Source organism: Musa acuminata, chromosome BXJ2-5, assembly GCF_036884655.1.
Source record: "Musa acuminata AAA Group cultivar baxijiao chromosome BXJ2-5, Cavendish_Baxijiao_AAA, whole genome shotgun sequence".
Classification (NCBI taxonomy): domain Eukaryota; kingdom Viridiplantae; phylum Streptophyta; class Magnoliopsida; order Zingiberales; family Musaceae; genus Musa; species Musa acuminata.
This window is the reverse complement of record NC_088342.1, coordinates 7,710,296-7,733,157: the sequence shown is the minus strand read 5'-3', so window position 1 is coordinate 7,733,157 and position 22,862 is coordinate 7,710,296. Positions and strand designations below refer to the sequence as shown.

The window sequence follows — 22,862 nt, the reverse complement described above, 5'->3', positions numbered from 1 at the left end:
TTTACAAAAATCACCCAAAGACATTACCAAGTTCAAAATTCGAATGACATCACCAAAGACGGCGTAACAAAACTCGTAGCAATCTCACGCTACCGAATCATACCCAAAAAGAGGGCAAGAAACGCCCCTGCCGTAGAAATCAGATTCCATCCCTCCGTTGGGAGAAGAGGGACGAGCATCGAGAAAGAGGACCGCGGAGTCACCGATGCGCCGTCACCAGCGTCTCGATGAACCTGAGCCCGTCGAACCTCGGCGCGAACTTGTCTTCCGCGACCTTTCTCGATCCCGATCCGGCGCCGCCCTCCCTCGACGATCCCGATCCCGGTCCCTGTCGACCAACACGAAAGATTTAATCCCCTATCAACAACCAGGAGGTAACGGCGAGGAGAGTCGTACCTCTTTCGAGGAGGAGCTGGAGGCGCGGGAATCGGGGGAGGCGGCGGCGAGAGCAGCGGAAGAGACGGCCGCGAGGGACGCGGCGAAGAACCCGACCTTCTTCATCTCCGAACGGTCTCCGAACGGTCTCCTTCGTCCACTGCCGCCGCACGGTGAACCTTTGCAACCCTGCCTTTGTCGTCTTTCTTCTCCCCACCACCTGCCCTTTAATATCCCTGACGCAAACTAAACCGAATTGAATTGTGGGTTTGGGCTCCGACGCGTTCCACCGAGGGCGGCGTCAACGCAGAGGACGGTCAGATACAGCCAATAGCAACGGTGCCGCGTGCGTGGAGGATCGGGTTCTGCTTGGGTTCGACGCCGCTGCCAGGAAACATCGATATTTATTGGGTCGGGCCGTGGGTTTTATATTTGGAGTAGTGCGGCCACCCTCTCATGGGGCCCACCGGGGATCTCCGATTCTTTTTTTCTCCTACGAAGGAGATAAAAGCAGATATCCAACGATGAGATTTGCTGCACTTGTTAAGATATGACCCTTGGTGTGATCAAAGGGGTAACTCAGAATGTTGACTTAGGATTGATATAGACTTCAGCTCTTTCTGTAGCAATCACTATAATTAACAAAGAGCGAAGTTAGATGAGATTTTTAACATAATTTTTTTAATACTAAAATCTGTAATCGATGAGGATAAAATAATTTTAATAAATAGTCATGCCTTCTCATGCTTGACTAAGTTGTCACGAGCTTAGTTACTACTGAGGACAAATATTTGTCCACTCATAGTACTAAATTTTAACCTAATTATTTCAAAAATGGTCACATCAATAATCAAGTTAAGTAAATGAAATGTGCCATTCTTGAGAGATAGCACGAGTGTATCATGTTTAGGATCATGATATGGATCGGATCATTGTGTAACTAATAAGTTGGTTCTTATTGTGCACCCAATTTAGTTGTGCAAATCAGTCAAACTGCATTATTAACGGATGGGTTTTTGGTGACTTGGGCCGACACATACCTATCAAGTGGGTTAATTTTGGATTTGCACTTTGACCCTCGTAATGTTGACTTAACTCATCGAATACCATAGTCATGTCAACCATATCCTTTTGCGTCCGTGCCTTCAATCTGAATGCTTTAGTCTTGACCGTCCGCAATGATCAAACTTATTGTCATCATCAATTGACATCCAAAAGCATAAGGCAAACATTGTCACAGTCCCTACTTTTGTTCCAGCCCATCACACGTCTAATTCCTTGGTGGGTTGGGCTGCGAAAACGCCCTCTCTCTCTCTCTCTCTCTCTCTCTCTCTCTCTCTCGCTCGCTATCTATCTATCTATCTATCTATCTATATATATATCTCCAACCTAACGCAATCGACACATCGACGTCTCTACGAAGGCTTGACATTAATTGCAATACAGATCCAACTGCTCTTCCATGGTTAGGCTTTTCGATTCGATCAAAGCATTAAAAGCGCGTGACCTGTGGAAACAACTTGTCGCATGCTAGTTGCAGTTTAGATGTCAACGATTTGAGTTGTCGATCTGAAAGCAACCTGGCCTTCTGTCATTTCTTTTCTGGATCAAAGAGGGGAATGATCTGCGATCCACGCAACCATCTCCTACGGGAAGCTCGGACATCCTTATCCGGGGAGCAGTTGATCTGTACCATCCGTCCATCACCGGGGCCACCACCATCCGCCCCTCTATTGATCCGAAGACTTTAGAGACATTCTCTTTACTTGGCCATCGCCTTCGTTGATGGGACTCTCCAGAACGAGCTGGGCAACGTACTGCAGGAATAAGTTTAGCTGTTCAGTAGTTGGGCTAACTGCAGTCGTCTTCTCACCACAGCGTAGAAATCTATCGCATGAAGCTGACGTTCCCGTCTTCGCTTGCAGGTCGACCGCGTGAGCGTTTGTTTACCTGTAATGAGGCGACTTCGTCGAGCTGAAATGTAATCATGTGCAGGGAATGGAGTCAGCTTCCAGCTGGAGTAGATGCAGGAACGCATTCTCGTGTCAAGAACAAGGGGACCGGAGACTGAAGCTGAAGACATTCACACAAGAGAAGACAGAGATCCACATGAGAGTATGGGGTTAAAGACTTCGACAATGTGCATGCTATTTAACGGATTAATTATGTATTATTATTTTTTATTTAGATTTTATTAATATCATAATTTTATACTTAATTTTTTAAAAAAATTAATAAATAATCTCATTTATCGTAACGTCATTAGTTATATTGATAGAAAACACATGTTGAATCGATGCAAAAACAATGGAAAAAAAATAATTTTAATATTTTTTAATTATTTTATTGATAAAAAATAATTTTAATATTTTTTAATTATTTTATTGATAAATTTTTTTTAATATTTTATAAGTTAAAAATAAAAAATATTAAAATTATTTTTTTATCCATCACTTTTATATTAATCCAACAAGTGATGTCATGCGTTATAAATTTTTGTCAATATAACTGATAATATTAAAGAAAATAAGATTATTTATTTTATTTTCAGAACTATAGGAATCTCAATGTAAATATTTTAAATATATTGTAGTTACTTTTAAGCCCATGGAAACACGATTCTTCATATGATTGGTATTGTACACCATATTGAGATGAAATAGAAGTATGAAGATTGGATCATTCTTATTAGTCACATTACGCTATAAAGTAAAATTTATATTAATTTTTTCATGAATTAAACTGTTAGTTTCCAACGTAGCTATTATTTTCAACAAATCGAAACTTAATATGTGCATATTGAGGTCGATAAATTCGAATATAACAATACATCAACTATAACATCTAGAGGAACTATTACATCATCAAAACACTCAAATCTTTTATAATGAATGAAAGTCATGTGACAAACAACATATAATGCAATCCAACCAATGGTGCCTTCATTTCAAACTTGCTAATTTGATACCAAATACTCAATCTTTTTTTATGAGCTTTTATAAGCTTGTAATGGAGATCTATCATGTGCACTTTTTTACACGAATAAAGTCAAAATAATATGTAAACTTTTTAACTCGGAGAACTTCTTCTTCGATTGAAACATGACTCTCATATCACGGGCATATCATTTCAAGATTTTTGTTTCTTTTTTATAAATAAAAATATTTTTAAAAATAAGTTAGATCGGATAAATTTTATCACATCGGAGATATTGAAATTGGTTCGATCATCGTAGTAGTTGGTTCTTCCTTCTTTACATATTCCCCATTATGCATATATTTCACATCATCATAGTAGTTGGTTCTTCATTCTTTACGTATTCCCGTTATGCATATATATCACATCATCATAATAGTTGATTCTTCGTTCTTTATATCACATCTTATGTATGAAAAATGAAAAACATACTTCCATATTTCAGTTATATTTAGTTTGTGTTTACGTTGTAACGTGAGAAACTATAAATTTTTTTTGAAAAGGTTTAAAGCTAATATTTTTTTCTTTTTGGTACAGAATCAAATTAATCATATTTACTGGAGCTATTGTACACTGTTCGTAAAACTTAATGTTTCCAGCATCCATTGATGTTGACGTACCAATATATTTCTTATGCAGCCGCAGACAGAAAAGACAGCCTTGGAAAAGAAGCGTTCGACCTGCAACTGTCGTGTTGTTTTTGGCGAGACGAGAGAGAGAGAGAGAGAGAGAGAGAGCCTTTATCTACCGTATATTTTGCGAAGCAGTATCAGATTAAACTACATTGTGGAGAGAGAAGAACTCGGCCAACCAAACCTGAGACTCGCCGGTGCCCACTGCCCATCACCCAATAGTAAACCAAATGGACACTCTCTGTCTTCCATGAGACATAAAGAACGACTTAGTTAAGTCGTAGAGTCGTTAAGGAATACATTAGACAGAAGATAGGAAGACGTAGCTGACAAAGTAGCATGCCAAGTTTGAACAAATTAACATAAGTTCTTTTATTATATTTGCGTCCAACCATTATGTGTGGAAGAATTGGTCCGAACCAACCAAAGCATTCAAATAGTTCTAGTACTCATTTAGTTCAAATTGAAACGATTAGAGGATTCGAGATAGATCCGATGTGGTTTTGTGGTGGATTCAAGATAACTCCGAGACGGTTCCATAGTGAATTCGAAATTGTTCTGAGGTGATTCTGTGATAGCTTCGAGGTGGAGGTATTGAACTCTCGAGGCATTATCTATACTAAGACCAGGATCGAGAGAAGTTTTCTGATCCAATTTCTTCGATGCTGAAGTTAGTAATATGATGTCCCCAAATATGAGTTTAAGTAATTCAAGAAAGAAGAGAGCTCTCCTATTTCTCTGTTTTATGTTTTTATACCTTAAATGAGGGAAAAAAAGTTTATGATAGCATTTCTCGTCGTAAAGAAAGAGAAAGAGTTTAGAATTGTATTTATTTTCATAAAAGGAGAGAAGGAAATTTGTATAGAATATACTAACGAATGAGGATGATTTAGACCCCGCATGACAATCATGTATCAATTGATGGTGAATTTTCTATCAGAAATTAATTGAAATCATGATGCTTTGGCCTGTTTCGATCCCAATTTCAAGAAATCAAAATCGATAATTCTAATTCGATTTCGAACCGATAGAAAGAAGAAGAAAAAACCAAACATATCTACAATTAATAGATCTATCTTTTTAATAATTTAATAAACAATTAATTAGATAAATATTAAAAAATAAAATAGATGATTCTAATTTGAAATCAATATTTGACCTAAAATCAATTACAAATAGACTAAATCGGAACGATCGATTTAAAAATTGGGATCAAGATTTCAAGACCCAACAAGAGTTGAAAGCACCAATATGTTGATAAATGATTTAAATTTTAGATGGTGTTAATGTGGGTTATATAGCCTTAGTAACTCTGATTACTGACTATCTTCACCGCGATCACTAACCACTATCATCATCTTTAGAATTATCAGCAGTAATGATCGAAATCTGTCGTAACAAATTCATGTAACTACTCGAAAGGTAACTTCTATTTACTTCACAAAAGCTTCGACCACACAAAAGAAAGACACTTTAACGTCCCCAAGTTTCCTCGATGTTTCTTTTGTCGCTCATACAACGACGCCACGAAGAACGTTCCAATCAAGTCTTTTTCTACAACATTTATTTATTGTTTTTTCTGACCATTTAAATCGACGTGTACGCCATCTTTCGAAAAGTTGACCACAGTACGTGTATTTTAATCATGGCGTAGTGTCGTTTTATTCCTCTGGTTGCGAAAAAGAAGGATTAGCCGTTGCACCCTTTTCTTCCCCCTCCACGCGTATCATCGCTTCTCGCCTGCACTCATTCTGACATGATTGCTGCACACCTCCTTTTGAAGTGATGGAAGCTACCCTCCTCCTCTCGACTAGACCACCATTTACCACCACAGCGCACGCTTGTCGCTGCGCTCGATTGCGTTGTTGTTTTGCTGTCCAGCATCACGAGTGACTCACATGCTTATGCTGCTCACTTTTTATTTCTCCTTTCTACACAGCTCACTGTTAAAGGAGGCAGCAGCTGCCAACCGGTCGTACTGATAAGAAGCTGTGCGTCTAAGCAGGACGACTGCTGCTGCTGCGTGGCTTTCTGCATCCGCGTTGCTCGTTGGGAGCTAGCGGAGCTTCGTTTTTGTTTGACGATATCGAAATTGCCTGCCTTCCGCGCCGGGTTTCCTGCGCTGGACTTGCTTTCCCCACCAGAGAAGCAACCTGTCCCCCTGTTTTGTTCTGCTCCTCTGTTTTCGTATTCTAATGGTTTAAGGTAAATACAAAACAGCACAGTAATCGGTAGACCAACTCACGGTACCATAGAAGTAAGAAAACATGTGAAGAACCACATTTTGATTGCTGTAGATTTCAAGAAATCACGGCTGAATCAGCCTGGCAAGGAGAAGATATAACAAAGCTGCATGCATGATCGTAATTGTACCTAAGGGCTGGTGTCGGTGGGTTGGTGCGCCATTCATTTGCGATTTATAGTCTTGTCGACACATCCCATTATGATCCAGAGTGAGGAAAAATCTTCTCTTTCCGAGGGTAGTTCATGACAAGGAAAAGATAGAGAGAGAGGAGGTGATATAATAATTTGTATACCATATAAGGATCAGTTCATTTTAGGTGATTTTTTAATTTTTTCTTACAACATTTCATCGAAGATACTCGTTTTTATTTCTTTCAAATAGTACTTCTATTTTTATAATATCACAAATGCTTTTTACTGATCATTTTTTATCATTTCCTATCTTTGTCTCATCTCGCTCATGTGTCTCTTTCATCGTCACTGATCATCTATCTTAAAGACCTGGATGAGATTGACGATAATAGAGAAGATCCTAAGGGATGGGATAAGATGGAGATACAATAAATGAGAAAGAGAGTTTGATAAGGGGGTGACATTGAGACGATAGGCCTCCTAGTTGTTGATCATAAGATTAGAGGTTTAAGAACTTTTTTTAGTATCAAAATGTTAGGAAAAAATATCATTAACATCTTGGTCAGCCCAACATGATCTAGATATGTATGTGCAGGAATGTTCGAAATGTCTCTGAGGTGAAAATATCTTGATCTCGAGGTAGAAATGTTATACTTCTGAGATGAAAATATCGTACTCCTGAGAGAGAAACGTCATGCTCTCAAGGTAAAAATATCATACTTTCGAGATATCACATGTATGAAGATTGAGATTGAGAGGGGTTTCTTGATCCGATTCCTCTGAGACTCAAGTTAATAATATAAGATCCCCAGATATAAATTTGAGTAGTTCAAAATAAGTCAAAGCCCTCCTCTTTCTTTTGTTTGGGGTATGCTTTTATATTTTAAAGGATGAAAAAGAAGTTTAAGATTACATTTCTTTCTTGGTATAAAGGAAGAGAAGAATATTTGGGATTACTTTTTTTTGTCAAAAGAAAAGAGAAGAAAGTTTAAAATTATATTCTTGGTTAATGGAAGAGAAAAAAGTTTGTGATTGCCTTATTTGCGAATGAGAAGCTTATATTTCTTTACGTTAAATTTTTGTTAGGTGGATGGATGGAGGGTGACTTGATCTCATGTGGTAACTACAGCTGATAGTAGATTCACTATCACCAATGTTGTTACTTTAACACCATTAACTAGGGAGTCATCATAGCTTGATTCTGTCTTGAAGGCACAAGTTCATCCACAAAGCTCACGTGGAGTCATGAGAGGTATTTGAAGTGGGGAGAAATCCAGCTTATGCAATCCCGAGGTTCCACTTATTTACATTAGGCAAGCTCTATGTTGTCTCGAGATACGCCTTAGTTTTGTTGGGATCCTTGCATAAGCAATCAATGTTATGAGGTGTTCCCGACCCGACGTCTCCAATAGTAAAATTAGTTATGATGTGGAAATAGTAAAAGTTTCTTCTATGATCTCCCCTCAAGTTCTAGGTGCTAGCTTTTATACCTGAGTGACTGACGATAGGAGGTTGATGACTCTTCTCTCGATTCGTGGTCTTGTAAGGACTCATTTACGTCGATGATTGGCTAGTATGTATCTTTGTGATGCATCGTAAGCGAAAGATGATCGCAGGGGGCACCATTTGTCTAGGATGATGTTTGTAGGACAAATAGACGACGATCGCTTGTGTCGAGCAACCGAAAAAAGGAGGAGATGGTCTTCGTCGCTAGGGATTAATGCTCCATCTGAGCATGCGACCGGGAAAGAGGGAAAAATGTTTCCTACGGTCAAACGTGTGACCTTTCCCGAAATCATGATTGGCAAGGGTAAAAGGTTACTTCCCTGTCGCTCGCCATGGGGAGGGAGAGACGTGTGTGCCCTTCTACCCTCGCTGCTAAAATAGTTTAAAGTTATTATAGTCGTTTAAACTTTACCGCTAAATCAGGATATAATGGATCAGACGTAGTGGGTCGGAGTCAGACCCGTAAGAGTGAATCACATGTAGGGAGGCGGACGAGTTCGTGTTGTCTCCTGCCGTAGAGATCCGCGGAGCATTCAAGATACCCATTAAAGTCACGTGACGATGCCAAGTACGTGGGCGACGGTCTCACATGGGACTGGACAATCACTGCGAGCGTGGCCTCGGTTCCATTCCATCCGCCTAACGTGGCCGAGCTCTTACGACACCTGGAAACATTATGAGCCCCGGTAAAACACACGCCGATCACCTTCTGCGAGTAGGCCTGCTCTGTACTCCAAATGATCGACCAGGACCAGCCATGTCGTGCGTGAAGCGGACTGTGCACGGATCCAGATCCGGATGGTAAGCTTACGGCTGCCACGTCTCGGTCTCGTTCGGATCCGACATGACAACCGAGTTCAGGACGACGAGCAGAATCGTCCGATGGAGATCCGACGGCCGATCCAACCCCCCCCCGCATCGTGATGAGATCTTGCTGTCGGCGAGAACCAAAGACGGCACTGCCATCGAATCACCGTCGAACGCGGATCAGACGGCCTCCAACGCACCATCAAGTCAGTCGTCGTCAGCTGAAACCGACGCGCGCGTTAAAAAAGAGAGTAAAATAGGAAAGAATTGTGAAAAAAGGACGCGGCAACCGTCGGTGGATTCCACTCCAATCACCACCGTCCAATCCATGGCCTTATGTATATTATCCGAAGCAGGTCTCCTCTGGTAGTAATTGGTAGGAATGTTTTCTTTCTTCTTCACAGAGCCGTCCTGACAAGCACAGCTTTGAATATTACAGGTAAATTAAGACCCAACGCCCCCCGACTGCGACGTAGCGCGGTTTCGAAGGCAGCAACGCTGATGCGCACAGCTCAACCTGCTTCGGAAGGTCGGTCTTCTTCTAGCAGCCAGCGGTGGTGGTCTTTTGACTCTCTCTTTCTAGCATGAAAAAGTTAAAGAGGTATAGAATATAGTAGGGTTTCTTTTTAGAAAGGTGGGGGCTTCAGCAAGGAGCATTATCTTTTTACTCATTACGCGCATATATTTAGCCTCATCTACCTGCTCCATTATTGAATAGGATACATGAGCCGAATGGGGGCCCACGAGGGGTGCAAACGGGTAGGTCTAATAATTTCCTCAAGGAAGAAAAGGCGAAAGAGAAAGGAACGGGCATCTTTGGGTACTTTCCAACGATGGTTTTTGCTTTTTAAGTGCGCAACCTAACTCTAATATTTTTACCCACTTCGCTCTCGTTCTCCTGCCTTCCCTTTTTCTTTTCTTTGTGTGCTCTCGTCTCTGTTCTCCGTTCTCTGTTCTCTGTTTTTCTTGTATGAGCACGAAGTGGCATCGAGAAGTATGACTCGGAGAGAGTTGGCGCAGCAGACAAGGCAATAACTATCTCGATCTCCTCCTCCTCCTCCTCCTCCACCGCCATTCTGTGTATCTCTCCGTCTCCACCGAACTTGTGTATATATCCAAATAAGGTAGGGAAAAAGAATCGATACGGAGAAAGAACCGCATCTTTCTTCCATTGTTCCTCTGCATCGCTTCTTCGGACCAAAACCACACGGCTCGCCAGATCTGATCCCAGAATTCGAACCGCGCGAACCGCATTCCATCTGGTAAGTCCTGTTCATGCCTGCATTTGGCTCCGCCCATCTGATTTTGGTTTTCCCTGCTGCTGTTCTATCTTCCCCGATGGTTTTGTCTCGTATCTTTTTATAGCCCTGATAGAATTATGCTCCTATAGAATTTCATTTCGTGCGTTGGCGGTGGCATCGACGACAGAAAAATCCGTGTTTCTCCTAATATTTTTCCCGAGGAAATTTGATTTCTTTAATCTTTATAATCGCTGTTGCTGACCAGCAGATACACAATGCATCGATCTGATGCTCTCAATGTACTTGGCGGAGACTTTTGATCACCTCGGTGTTCTTTTCTTCCGATCAAAGGTTTTGAGTTTGTATTGCTGAACGCTGAAACGCTGCCAAAGCTTGGCTGGTAGGTCAGTGCTGCAAGTGGGAGACTAGCATTGACAAAAAAATTTCAAGTCCGGCATGATGAACTGGCCTGCTTTAAACTAATGCCTTGTATTCCTTCCGAAGCAATCTCGCTTCAAGCATGCCCATGCCAGATTAGACCAGGAAGGGCATGGTTTTTGCGCCCCTTTTCCAGTCTGGAATCACTTAATTGTATCTGGGAGACGATAGCACCTCCTTACCCCACTTATATTTAAAGAATTTCAACTACTTTGGGCCATGTCTGCTCTCAATGCTTCCTTGGTGGCCTCTCTAATTTACTTCCCGCTTTTAATTTCCCTCTCCTAACTTGTGTTCGTCCTGGCATCAAGGACTAATCCACCTTAATGCTTTAAATTCTCAACATGTTTGTGCACGACTGACGACCGCTCTCTTTGTCCTTCAATCAACCAACCAATGCTGGTTTTCTTTGATTAGCTTGTGTTTTATATTAAACTTGTGATTCCATTCCATGTGGTGGTGACTACTAGGGTTAAAAAGACAATTTACAGTGTCCAAGAAACTTTTTTTCTCTCTCACAAATATTGTTGCTAAATCTCCATATATGCTTATCTGTTACTAGAAAATCAGATATTTGATAGTTCTACCTCCAGGTTCTGTTTTTAATTCATTCGTACCGTTCTGCTACATATCTATTCCAGCTGCTAAGGTTTATGGTTCCTGTATCGCTACAATGCCAAGCTGTATCAAATGATATATTTACAAAGCAGCGCATATCTGTTCCAATGGGTGCCCAGAGTCAAACCTATGTGATGATATTGCTTTTCTTTTCCAGCAAACAGTGCAGCTGCACTCACAAAATCAGGAAACTTCACTAATTGGTTACTCATACCATGGTCAACGTTGTCAATCATCACGTGTCATTAACAATTTAAGAGCCAAATCTAAAAAAAAAGGTTTTGTTTACTTTTCATCTAAATCTACGTGTGATTCTCTCTTTTAGCTTCAAAGTTTAAGAATCATTAGCTAGAACTGTCATTGACTAGATTTCTTGGCAGAAACAACTTTACAGACTTACAAGGTTCACTTGGTTATTATGGTAAGAGAAGTTCCAAAGCTGAGCCTAATTGATTATGCCTCTTCCAACTGTTGCATGGAGATGGAACTAGTATTGGATATGTACCTACGTATAGGTTTCTTCAACGGGAAATGCAAAAAGATGAAGTGTATTGATAAATAACTCGGATAGATATTAAATAGTATCGTAGAGAGCATTAAGAAGGAATATTCTGTAGAAAGTAGTGATATTAAGTTGTTTCTTCTTCTTTTTGATAGTTTTAATTGGAAACTTATCTCTAGATTACTGATAAATACCTGATGAAGGACTGTCTACTAGCATTGTGATAAGTGTATCCCTTTGAGGTCAAAACTCCATTTTAGCTTAATTCTTAAGATTCTACCATAGTTTTAATTCTGAATTCCAGCATCATCAACCAAAACCTAGAAGTAAAAGCTTCAAGGATCTTTATGGCTATATACTATAGAATCAAGTTCATTGTTTTGGTAAATTTTGACTCACTACCTTGTCAAAAGTGTCTGACTTGTATCTTTATATGAAGATTTAACTGTGAGTCGAATGTGAGGCTTTATTATCACCTAACATTTACCATTAGTCATTATCAGTAAATAAAATTGAGTTTCTAGTAGGCAAGTATACTATCTCTCTGTTTGGATGCTCGAATTCAGTATTGTGAAGCATAAGATATTTATGGACTTTGATAAACTTATTAGTTAAAAACATTAGCAGCATGTTTTGTTTTAAGTTTTAACTAATGTCGAAACATGGAAAAACCTATTGACAGAACTCAGTCACTTGTAATACTTGGATTTCTGTTGTTCGCATAACTAAAATACATAACCAGAGTTCTACTGGCAGTTTATATTCATATGAGCATGTGATTATAACTGAGAAATCATGGGAAATGTCCTTCTGGATATTAATACTTATAGGAATATACTCTTCTCTTAGTAATTCTATAGGTCTTGTTTGATATCTTAAACAACTTGCAGCTTTCCTGTCACCATTTCTTGTGTCAATCCACCTGTTAGCATGAGTTTTCATTTCTATTGTACTTTATTTGTTGAAGAATGACTCAATCAATATAGCATTATAGGATATTTAATTGATGATGGATCGGCGAAGTTGGCCTTGGAAGAAGAAGTCATCTGAAAAGGCAGCGACTACAACTGATTCCTCCACTGCAATTTCATCTAGTTCTGGTGGAAATAAAGTTGATCAGGTTTGTTTCTTTCTGTGCTTTGCTGGTGCAGACTTGAATGAAATCACATCAGTGAATTCTTGATGGACAACATGTTTTGAACATTTCTAATTGATTGACATCATCGATACGAGTTTGATAAATGGGTTCCATGCAGGTAGATAGATACAGGATACTGATATTGGAAAATGATAAGCTTGTTTTATTATTTGTTTGCAAATATGGTGTATAACCTTAAAGTTGAACATAAGAGTATTTCTAGAATATACCACTTGAAATTCATAGATGGATATTGTATAGAGACTCATAAAAGGACAAGCTTAAAGATGTCAAGAATGCTGTATATGGTCCCTTTTACGGAGTTCTACGCAGACTTTAAAATGAAAGACACTTGCATAATACAGTCAGGCTAATTAGTTATCTTTGTTCATTTTTCATAGCATCAACAAATAGAAGACTTTATGTGCATTAAACAAAATTACTAGAGGTATCTAGCAGGCTCAATCTGTAGGCAATAATACTGTGATCCATGTTGGCAGGTGACATTTAGTCATACTGGCATATGTATGTTGACATCCATTTATTCAATGTTGAAACTGACCATTATTCAATGGCTATATTTTATATCAAGGAACTGCATGTGTTTGTAGTTAGTTTCTGAAAAAAAAAGTGGCAAACCTTTGCTGTTCCAAATGTGTGACAGTAAACAATAATCAAATATCCAGCCGAGTTGGGCAAGAGTTTAGGGAATAGCTACATCACCATGAAAGGTGATCCACTAAAACCAAGAGACAACACAAAAACTAAAAAGCAACTAATGTACACCCAAAATCCACAAATCAAAGCTGAACAATTCTAATAAATGGGATCTCCAGATCCAACAGAAGTATAAATAAACAAGGAAACCACATTATATTATTGTCATTTCATAAAAATAAACATTAAGAGATGAAGTTATAACCAGCAGAAGTCTTGCAAATCAGGGCACCAGTTTGTTTCTGTCATATTTGGAGGAATAACCACTGGCAACATCAATGGTTATTGGGACATCTTGAGAAGCACAATGGAGTGGAATAAGCAAGCATTTTTTTTTCTTGCACCTGTATCATCAAGGCCAAGGAAAATAGAAAATTTAAATCTATGCAAATATACTTGCATCACATTAAACAACTTTCTTTATCCAAAGAGTTAACATAACAGGTAAACTAATGAGGTTTCATGAGGGTCTTAGCTTGGAATCTATTCCCTGCTCTTTCAAAGACCTCACCAGGATTTGTTGTTGGTAGTTATTGTTTCTTATCCTACGTTACTGTGGATTGTGAGTGAAGACATCTGTCTTGTTTTCTGGTTTGCTCTTCTCTTGATGTGGTTACATACTCTCTCAGTTGAATCCCTTTTTTGCAGGATAGTAATACTATTAGCTATGTACAAATTTCTGTGGAATCATATGCCCACCTGACTGAATTGGAAGACCAAGTGAAGACCTTACAAGAAAAATTATCTGCAGCACAAACTGAGATGACAACTAAGGATAATCTAGTCAAGCAACATGCTAAAGTTGCTGAAGAAGCAGTTTCAGGTACTAAGGTGTAGGATTACATCAATTTGCATGAATATATTTTGGTGCCAACATTTAATAAGTGGTTCATGTGGCTGCATATGCAGACATTTATTCTGATATAGCCCTGTGACTTCTTGCAGAAAGCCGTAGTAGTCCTATAACTATGTTCAAACAGAGTGAACAGGCAGCTATTTATTATGATCCATATGCCATTTATTATTATGTGATTCTCTAAGACCTCTATGCTTTGACCTTTTTTTTTCTTTTCCACTTATCACTTTTAGGTTCACTAATGAGTACCATTTTATCTTATTCTGACTAGACACCTTATTTGTTAATATATAAATTTAACCATGTATTTTGGCTTTGCTATTTAATTGTCAAAATTTTCTCAGTTGGAAAGTATGTGTGTGTGTGTATATATATTGTATGACATGTACATGTGACCAAAATTAACATATGCAGCTGCATCCTGCATATGCTCAATGCATTAGCCTGATCTGTGTCTTAACTTCATTTAGTACTGCTTGGTGATAAGCACATCAATCTGGTTATGCTTTCTTAAAAAAATTGACATAGTTTTAGCTGATTTCTCTGGTTGTCTTTAAGATTGTTGATCTGAAAATTGATTATGAGGAACCTTTTTTTATTGTTTTTAATTTCTTATTTTGAGTATCAATGATTAAGATGAACATTTTTTGTTGTTTCAGGTTGGGAAAAAGCTGAAGCTGAATCATCTGCACTGAAAAATCAACTTGAATCTGTCACATTGTTGAAGCTTACTGCTGAAGAACGCGCATCTCATCTCGATGGTGCCCTGAAGGAGTGCATGAAGCAGATAAGAAACGTGAAGGAAGAAAGCGAGCAAAAATTGCATGATGTAGTCTTCGCCAAAACTAAGCAATGGGAAAAAATGAAGGCAGAGCTAGAAGCAAAGCTAGATGATTTTGACCAGGAGCTGCTCAGAGCTTCTGCTGAAAATGCAGCTCTTTCAAGATCTCTTCAAGAACGTGCAGATATTCTGATGAAAATTACTGATGAGAAGTTGCAAGCTGATACTGAAATTGAAGTGCTAAAGGGCAATATACTATCATGTGAAAAAGAAATTAATTCATTGAAATATGAACTACATGTTGTTTCTAAAGAGCTTGAAATTCGGAATGAAGAGAAAAATATGAGCGTAAAGTCTGCTGATGCAGCAAACAAGCAGCACCTGGAGGATGTCAAGAAAATATCAAAACTGGAAGCAGAATGCCAAAGATTACGTGGCCTTGTTAGAAAAAAGCTGCCTGGACCCGCTGCATTAGCACAAATGAAGCTAGAGGTTGAGAGTTTAGGCCGTGATCATGGTGAGAGTAGATTGCGGCGCTCACCTGCTAAGAATCTCGGTACTAATCACATATCAACACCGGCTCTGGATTTTGCCTCTGAAAGCATTTACACTTTGCAGAAGGAGAATGAGTTTCTTACAGCACGCTTATTAGCAACTGAGGAAGAAACGAAAATGCTAAAAGAGGCTTTATCAAACCGTAACAGTGAGTTACAGGCTTCAAGAAACATTTTTGCTAAAACAGCAAGCAAGCTTCGTAGTGTTGAAGCACGGATGCTGGCTCTGAACCCGCAAAAGTTCTTATCAAATCCAAGTTTTGACATCTCTTCTGATACCAATTTGAGCCAAAATGAAAGTCACCCACCAAGCTTGACCTCAATGTCTGAAGATGGAAATGATGAAGTAGAAAGTTATTCTGAACCTTGGGCTACACCATTAACGTCAGATCTCTCACAAATCAAGAAAGAAAAAGGCACTGAAAAGAGTAAGAATACTGGCAATTCAAACCATTTGGAACTTATGGATGACTTTCTAGAGATGGAGAGGTTAGCTTGTTTGTCAACAGAGTCTAATGGAACAATGACGATATCTGATGGTGTCCTTGATAAGCTGAAAACTGTAAATAATGATGGTACTTTGTCGGCTGATGTTCAAAAGGATGCTACTAGTAAAGAGCAACATCTGGCATCAGAGAAGACAGGTCTGCCTTGCACAAATCAAATGTGTTCTGAGGGAGAACTTGCAACGAATAAGCTCAGTTCTCTGTTGAGAAAGCTTCAGTCAAGAATAAACTCTACTTTTAACTTGTCAGATCAGGAAGTTGATATCGGTAAAGTGTTGGAGGATATAAAACATATTGTGCAGGAAACACAGGAAGAGTTGCCTCAGCATTCTGTAAGCTGTGTTATCGAAGAAAATTACTCTACAGATGCTTCTTGTCATAAAAGAGATTGCTATGATGATGTGGACAAGACTACCGATATAGGCATTTCTTCTAAGCAAGATGATATTTCATGCGCTGATGATAAGCAGAACTTAGGTCAAGAGTTCAAAAATGCTTTGTCAGAGATTCAAGATTTTGTTACATCTGTTGGTAAAGAATCCTCAGAACTACAAGATAGGCAATCTGGTGGTCCAATACTAAGTGAGAAAATCCAGCAGTTCTCTTCTTATGTCAATGATGTACTACACAATGAAAAAAGCTTGAATGATTTGATACTTATTTTATCCCATATTTTGTCCGAAGCCAGTGAGATGGGCTTTAAAATGACCTTTAAAATGGGCAATGAATGGGAAAGCAATATTTCAGACTGCATAGATAAGGTAACATTACTTGAAAACAGAGTGGCTCAGCATGAACCAAGAAATGAGATTTTATCAGGAAGGTCTATCGCTCCGTCTCATTCTTCCTCTCATCCAGATATCGAGGGGCCTATCAGTGACAGCTTTGAACAAAGGAGCACGACACAGAAGTTTTCGTTGAAGGAATTTGAAGAGATGAGGTTGGAGAAAAAAAACATGCAAACGGAACTGTCTACTTGTACTGAATTGTTGGAAGGGACAAAACTTCGTCTAGTCGAAGCAGAACAAAGTTTGGCAGAGCTTAAATCTCAATTGGCTGCTAGCCAAAAATCAAACAGCTTGTCTGAAACACAGTTAAAGTGTATGGCCGAGTCGTACAAGTTGCTGGAATCACGCGCACAGCAGTTAGAAGCCGAAGTAAACATTCTACGTACAGAAGTACAAACATTGAACGATGAACTTGGTGAGGAAAAGCGTATTCATCAGGATGATTTGACCAAATTAAGAGATCTTCAAGAGAAGATCGAGAGGTTAGCTATTGTTTTGTAGACTTTGCTAAATATTGTAATTCAGAATAGTTGATTGCATGTTGGAGTTGGCATTTATTTAGTTGGTGCTGTTAATATATTTATTGTTCTTATTTTCTTATTTCTTTTCATTTTTTTTTAAATGAAGGAATGAAAAGTGTTCAATGTGCTCAGATGCTGACAATGACAAGACAAAACAGGTAATGTGCATTCCTCGACTCCATCATGCAAGTCTTTTTGTTGAGCTAGGTCTATAATTTTTATTTTTTCTTCTTTTATATAAGAATGACATTGACCATTGGACCTTGTTAAAATAGTGCCAAGGTTGGTTCTTATAAGCCAATTTATGACTGCCTCTTTGAACCCACCAGTAGTGGTCCAAAATTTTCTGGTCTCTCTTATCCTAAATGGCTTACAGACTTTGCCAAAGGAAAATTTTGCTTTGCAATTAACTTTTATAAAACCATGTCTACTCATGTTTGTGCTTTTGTGACTTTCGAAAATTTTGCATGATGTTCTTGTCTTGAGTTTGACGACAACTTTAAATATGTGATATTTCACAAACTCGTGCCTTCAGGAAGGCTAGGGTTCGCATTCCTACTGTTTGTTGCTTTATCATCAGAAGCTCACAAATCGTTTCTTATCAAGAATGATGTTTGCAATTTGATTTTATTTTTTGCAATTGTTCACTACACTGGCATCAGAAAAGCACAGGAAACTGTTTTTGGACTGAACTAATTTGTGCTACTTGTTAATTTACATGAACCATTTGTGGCATGCCATCATCTTTAGATTCAGATAACAGAACTTCTAGTTCTTCTACACAACTTTCAAAGTGCCGTATGTTCTGTAATAGGAGAAAGAGATAGCAGCCGCTGCGGAGAAGCTTGCGGAGTGTCAAGAGACCATACTTCTGCTTGGAAGGCAATTGCAAACATTGCGACCACCAGCAGAACAATCAGATTCCTTTCCAAATAACAGAAATCACTTAAATGACTATTTCGAAGACGCACTGGACTCTACTGGCTTTAACACTCAAAGCATGCATAATTCAAGGTACATGGCATCTGAGACAGAAAGTGCTGCTGCTTTTGTGACGCCAAGAACCGGTGGTGAATCCCCATTGGATGGATACAGCTCCCAGATTAGCCCATCCGACAATGAAGCAAGTCCATTTCCCAGATCACCTATCAACTCAAAGCATCAAAAGCATAGGTCTTCCAGGTCATCGTCTTCTACTTCTTTTCCTAATGCCTTGCCCGATAAGCAGGGTCGTGGTTTTAGCAGGTTTTTCTCCAAGACAAAAGGCGATCACTAATTTATGCTTTTGAGAAAACTTTTCTTTTGATGGATATTCTAAAAGAACTCTCCGCAGATTGATAAATGAGTGCACAGTGGTTGATCCACCGATTAATCTTCAAAGTTGAGCTCATAACTTGTAGTTTTCAGCCTTTAGGCGGGTTACGCTTGTTTTTGGTGGTAATTACCAAATCTACTTGCAATCGAGCCGCCCGCCTTCCTTGAAAGTTTGTTTGAATTGCAACTTGGAGCAACATCCATGTCCTCCATGATGATCAACAGTTATAATGGCAGTTGTGGGTTTACCAGACAAAAATTTATGTACATTGTCGTCGTGAAGACAACATTTTCCTGTTACGGAACGTAAGCATATAGTAAACCAACTATGTTCTTAGAACACCGATTGATGTATAGTAAACTGGCATAAATTATGTTTCTTTAAATATTCCAAGTTTGGTTTGTGAATTCAATCAACGTTTGAAATCTCCATACCGATTTGTGATTGCTCAAAGTTTTCAGTTGTGAATTATTCATCACTTCTTCATGACTATCCTGTAATTGAAACAGACGATAATACCAGTAATACGATTGTTGTCGGCCTAAATAAGAAGCTCCACTGCCTGATATAGAGTAGCAGCATATCGAAGATAACAATGGGTTGAGAGATCGCCCACAGACGGCATGACAAGGCATCATGGCGTGGTACAAACCCCTTTTAACTAAACCAGAATGGAAACAATCATCTACCACAAGCTCTTGCAACCCGCAATGAATGCTCTTCACGTCCGTGTCTCCTCGCTGGAGTTCACGCCACATGACGATGGCGCTCTAGTGCGGGTGGAACACCACGCCTGTGGGGCTCTTGCTCGGTGCATGCAGGCGCGCCGGTGCCACGGCCTCCTGTGTCCCACATCGCCGACGGAGGAACATGCTGCGCCAACAGTCACATCCGGAACATGCATGACCAAGAAGTTGCTGCAGCTCCAACCATGTAATCCACCGACACCGCGTTACAGTACTTGCCGGGGAGTCACCAGGCACTGCAGAAGCTCCGCGCGCGGCGGCCGTACACGTAGTTGGAGGTCTATGTCCGGCGCTGCATGCTTAATGTCGGGAGTAGGACATCGGCTGCCATGGATCTGTGGGCGAGCCGGCCACGTTTGTACAGCACAAGAGCGACCCCTTTGGAGCTCTTCAGTATGGCGAATTCGATGTGTTCCGCCACTACAGCCACTCATTAGATTTGGAGGCCGTGGCTCCCGCGCACCTCGCGGTCAACACATGGGTTTCCTCCTCCTGTGGACCCGTCTTGCCTTGTTAGATCTTCTTCGATATGTTTGGTATACCGTCTCCGGAAAGGCGATGTCTGCTTTGATAAATGTGCTCTTGCAGAGGCGTTGACATAGAGAGGCTGAAATGAACTCAGTTTCATGGACTTTCACCTCCTCAACGAGAAAAGTTCGTACATGGCAAAGCAAATTTTAGCGGGCGTTGATATCTATAATTTGCTGCAACACCACTCACTACAGACACGATGATCCAATGACCATAAAAGCCACAGAAAGATCAGCACATCGTTATGATGCACGACAGGAGTTCACGAATCCAAATGTTTTGGCTCTGTTCATTGTAGAATACAGGAGTTCATCTACACTGTTCTTTGTAGAGACATTGGTTCAAGCATGAAACCATCTAAAACCGTAGCAACATGAAAGTTTTCGTCCACGATTGGAGATGTGTTGGTGTTATCGTATTGCTCGATACAAAGTTTTCAGAGGAAAAGAAATTTAGATACGGAAAAATATTAGAAATTGAAGTTTGCTGCTTTATAGATAACCTAAATTTCTCAAGGTTTTGATATCTGAAGATTTAAAGGAAACACATTTTCCTAATAGAACTAAATATTTTATGTGAGAGGATACATATGAGATTTCGTAGACACTGCATACGACTTGTATCCAACATTAAATGCTTGATGATGATGGGACTCGTAGACATGGCATGGCCAGCGAAGGCTAGAAGAGGGACCTCTTGGAAGACGTTTAAGAGTGAAGAACTAGATTTTAGAGGTCTGCACAGCCACTCATTAGATTTGAGGACCCTAATGAGCTTCCACATCTCCAAACCCACCCATGGTTGTCCTCTTTGACGGAGCCTCTTCTTCTTCGTTTCTTCGACGTGTTTGATGGTGCACCCACTAGTCATTTCTGCACTGAAGAACGTGACTTTACTGAGAGCTTCAAGCATAATTCTCATGGCTGATACGAGTGTAACACGAGTTGCTGTGTGGTACTCAATGACCTATTTGAGCCATCAAAATCTCATGCATGGAAGAATGCACCCTACGTATCTATCCTTTTGATTATTGGCTTTCCTAAGGCAGCAATGTTTGACTGAGGATTAAGAAGGTACAAAAGATTTCATTTTTAGAATCATCTTAGTTTGTTATTTTGCTTCTTTTAGATGCAGGAAGAAGTCTTGGCCGACATTTCAAGCCTCTCATCATGTGTGAACCCTTTCATACAGAGAGAACAATATATATATATATATATATATATATATATATAAGTATTATTTTTCTATTAAATTATTATTATTGTTATTATTTCATGAGCACCGACAACCCACAATGACTATTGGGTCCTTTGAATCAATGCCGGCTCAAAAATATTAGTGCATTCATGACTCCTTTGGTCAATTGGGATATTTTGCCCTACAAACTCTATCAACACACAAAAAAAAAAGGCTAAATTTGTGGTCTCTTCTACTTAAGCTTCTTCCCATTTTTCGAATAATCATTCTTGTTCTATCAAATATGGAATCGGAATCAAATCGATTTCAAGCGATTCAGACTCCAATCAATTCATCGATTTCGATTGATAAAAAAAATAAATTTTTTTATTGAAATTTAAACTAAAGTTAATATATTTTAAATTTAAAATATTAATAACTATGCTATGAAATTTATTTATTTATTTATTTTTCATGTTTAACTGATTTGAAACCACTGTTGTGGTTTTGATTCCAATTTCTAGAGATCGGAATTGAACCGTCCGACTCCAATTTTGAGCCGATTCGAAGCGGTTCGACCGGGTTCTCTGCGGTGATTCGCTGAACCAAATAATATTAGTAGGCAAAGCTCAGAAGAAATCCCCCCCGTACGCGTGCGGTCGCTGCCTGTGATAAAGGGCAGCCAGAGACCAAACAGAGGGTTCCAAATTCCACATGCACTTGTCCCTGTTCCAACAGGAGATAGTGCTGTCACCGGAATCGATGAGTTGGAGAGGAGGGATTTCTTTGACGGTAGATTGGATTGGACAAAGAGAGAGAGAGGATGATAGATGCCACACAGGAGACCTGTGGAGGAGAGCAAAAGCGGGAGGAAGGATTCTTTCGCCGGAATGATTGAGATGCCCAATCACACTTGAAAAGGAAGAAGATCCGATCGTTCCAAAGGGATTGCAAAGAGAAAAGTTAACCAATGCAAACCCACCCCTTAATTTATAAGACTCGGTTGCGTTGTCAATCGAACGCAATAGGAGCTCATAATTTAAAGAGACAGGACGAGAGGCACAAACTGTTGTACTTTGATTCCAACAGCTAATATTAGGACAAATAATTGAGGAAAGGAACTTTCATGTCCATGGTTGCCGTTCTTTTCGCTTAAATTAAGTCGCCCTCTAATGACTTCAAAGCAAAGGACAAAAGGTATTGGGTTCAAAGGGTCATCATCTCCTCTCTCTCTCTCTCTCTCTCAATCTTCTTAGTCTTCAAACTTTAGAACCAAACCGCATTAGCAGGAGCACATTAGCATTTGGATTCTATTGAATCAGGAAAAATGTTGAACTTCCAGCCCTCTCCATCACCTCGAAATATATTGTAGAGGTTGGAAAGAAGAAAGAGAAAGCACAAAGCAGCAGAAGAAAACAAAAAGAGAACTCACCTCACACCGTTAAGCTTCGAGCTCTTATTGAATTTAGCCGAAGCTGAAAGAGGTCTTGATTTTTACTGCTAACTTGCTCAGCTGTTCTTCTATCCAACAAAACAAATGTGCCCACAGGATGTTCAGTCTACAGGTCTCATAGATGTACTCGATCCCAAACATAGAAACCTCTCATGCTTAATTTACTAGCATGCAGCTTACCGGATTCATATATATGCTGCGTAAACTAAAGCTGGTGGGTTCTCATCGTCTTTGTAACGTTCATACAGTATCAGGAAACGCGTCACAGCATGAACAGACGGAGAGAGAGAGAGAGAGAGAGAGAGAGAG

General features: G+C 39.5%; 1 protein-coding gene across 2 annotated transcripts; it reads left to right on the top strand.

The window, feature by feature from the left end:
• The first annotated feature begins 9,493 nt into the window (after positions 1–9,493).
• On the top strand, positions 9,494–19,078 carry LOC135612315 (filament-like plant protein 4). Of its 2 annotated transcripts, none has more exons than XM_065108460.1 (6): positions 9,494–9,934; positions 12,458–12,591; positions 13,975–14,149; positions 14,842–17,293; positions 17,439–17,490; positions 18,147–19,078. In XM_065108460.1, exons 2-6 carry the CDS (start codon positions 12,478–12,480, stop codon positions 18,606–18,608), a joined length of 3,255 nt encoding a protein of 1,084 aa, XP_064964532.1. In that variant the 5' UTR covers positions 9,494–9,934; positions 12,458–12,477; the 3' UTR covers positions 18,609–19,078. The 2 variants fall into 2 exon arrangements, with proteins under 2 accessions (XP_064964532.1, XP_064964531.1); XM_065108459.1 differs by having other exon boundaries at positions 9,495–9,934; positions 12,466–12,591.
• Positions 19,079–22,862: the final 3,784 nt, after the last annotated feature.

Coding starts and splice junctions, on each gene's coding strand:
- LOC135612315 (XM_065108460.1), top strand. CDS start 12,478: ATGATGGATCGGCGAAGTTGGCCTTGGAAGAAGAAGTCATCTGAAAAG. Junction 12,592..13,974: donor GTGGAAATAAAGTTGATCAG/GTTTGTTTCTTT, acceptor CCTTTTTTGCAG/GATAGTAATACTATTAGCTA. Junction 17,294..17,438: donor CTTCAAGAGAAGATCGAGAG/GTTAGCTATTGT, acceptor TTTTAAATGAAG/GAATGAAAAGTGTTCAATGT.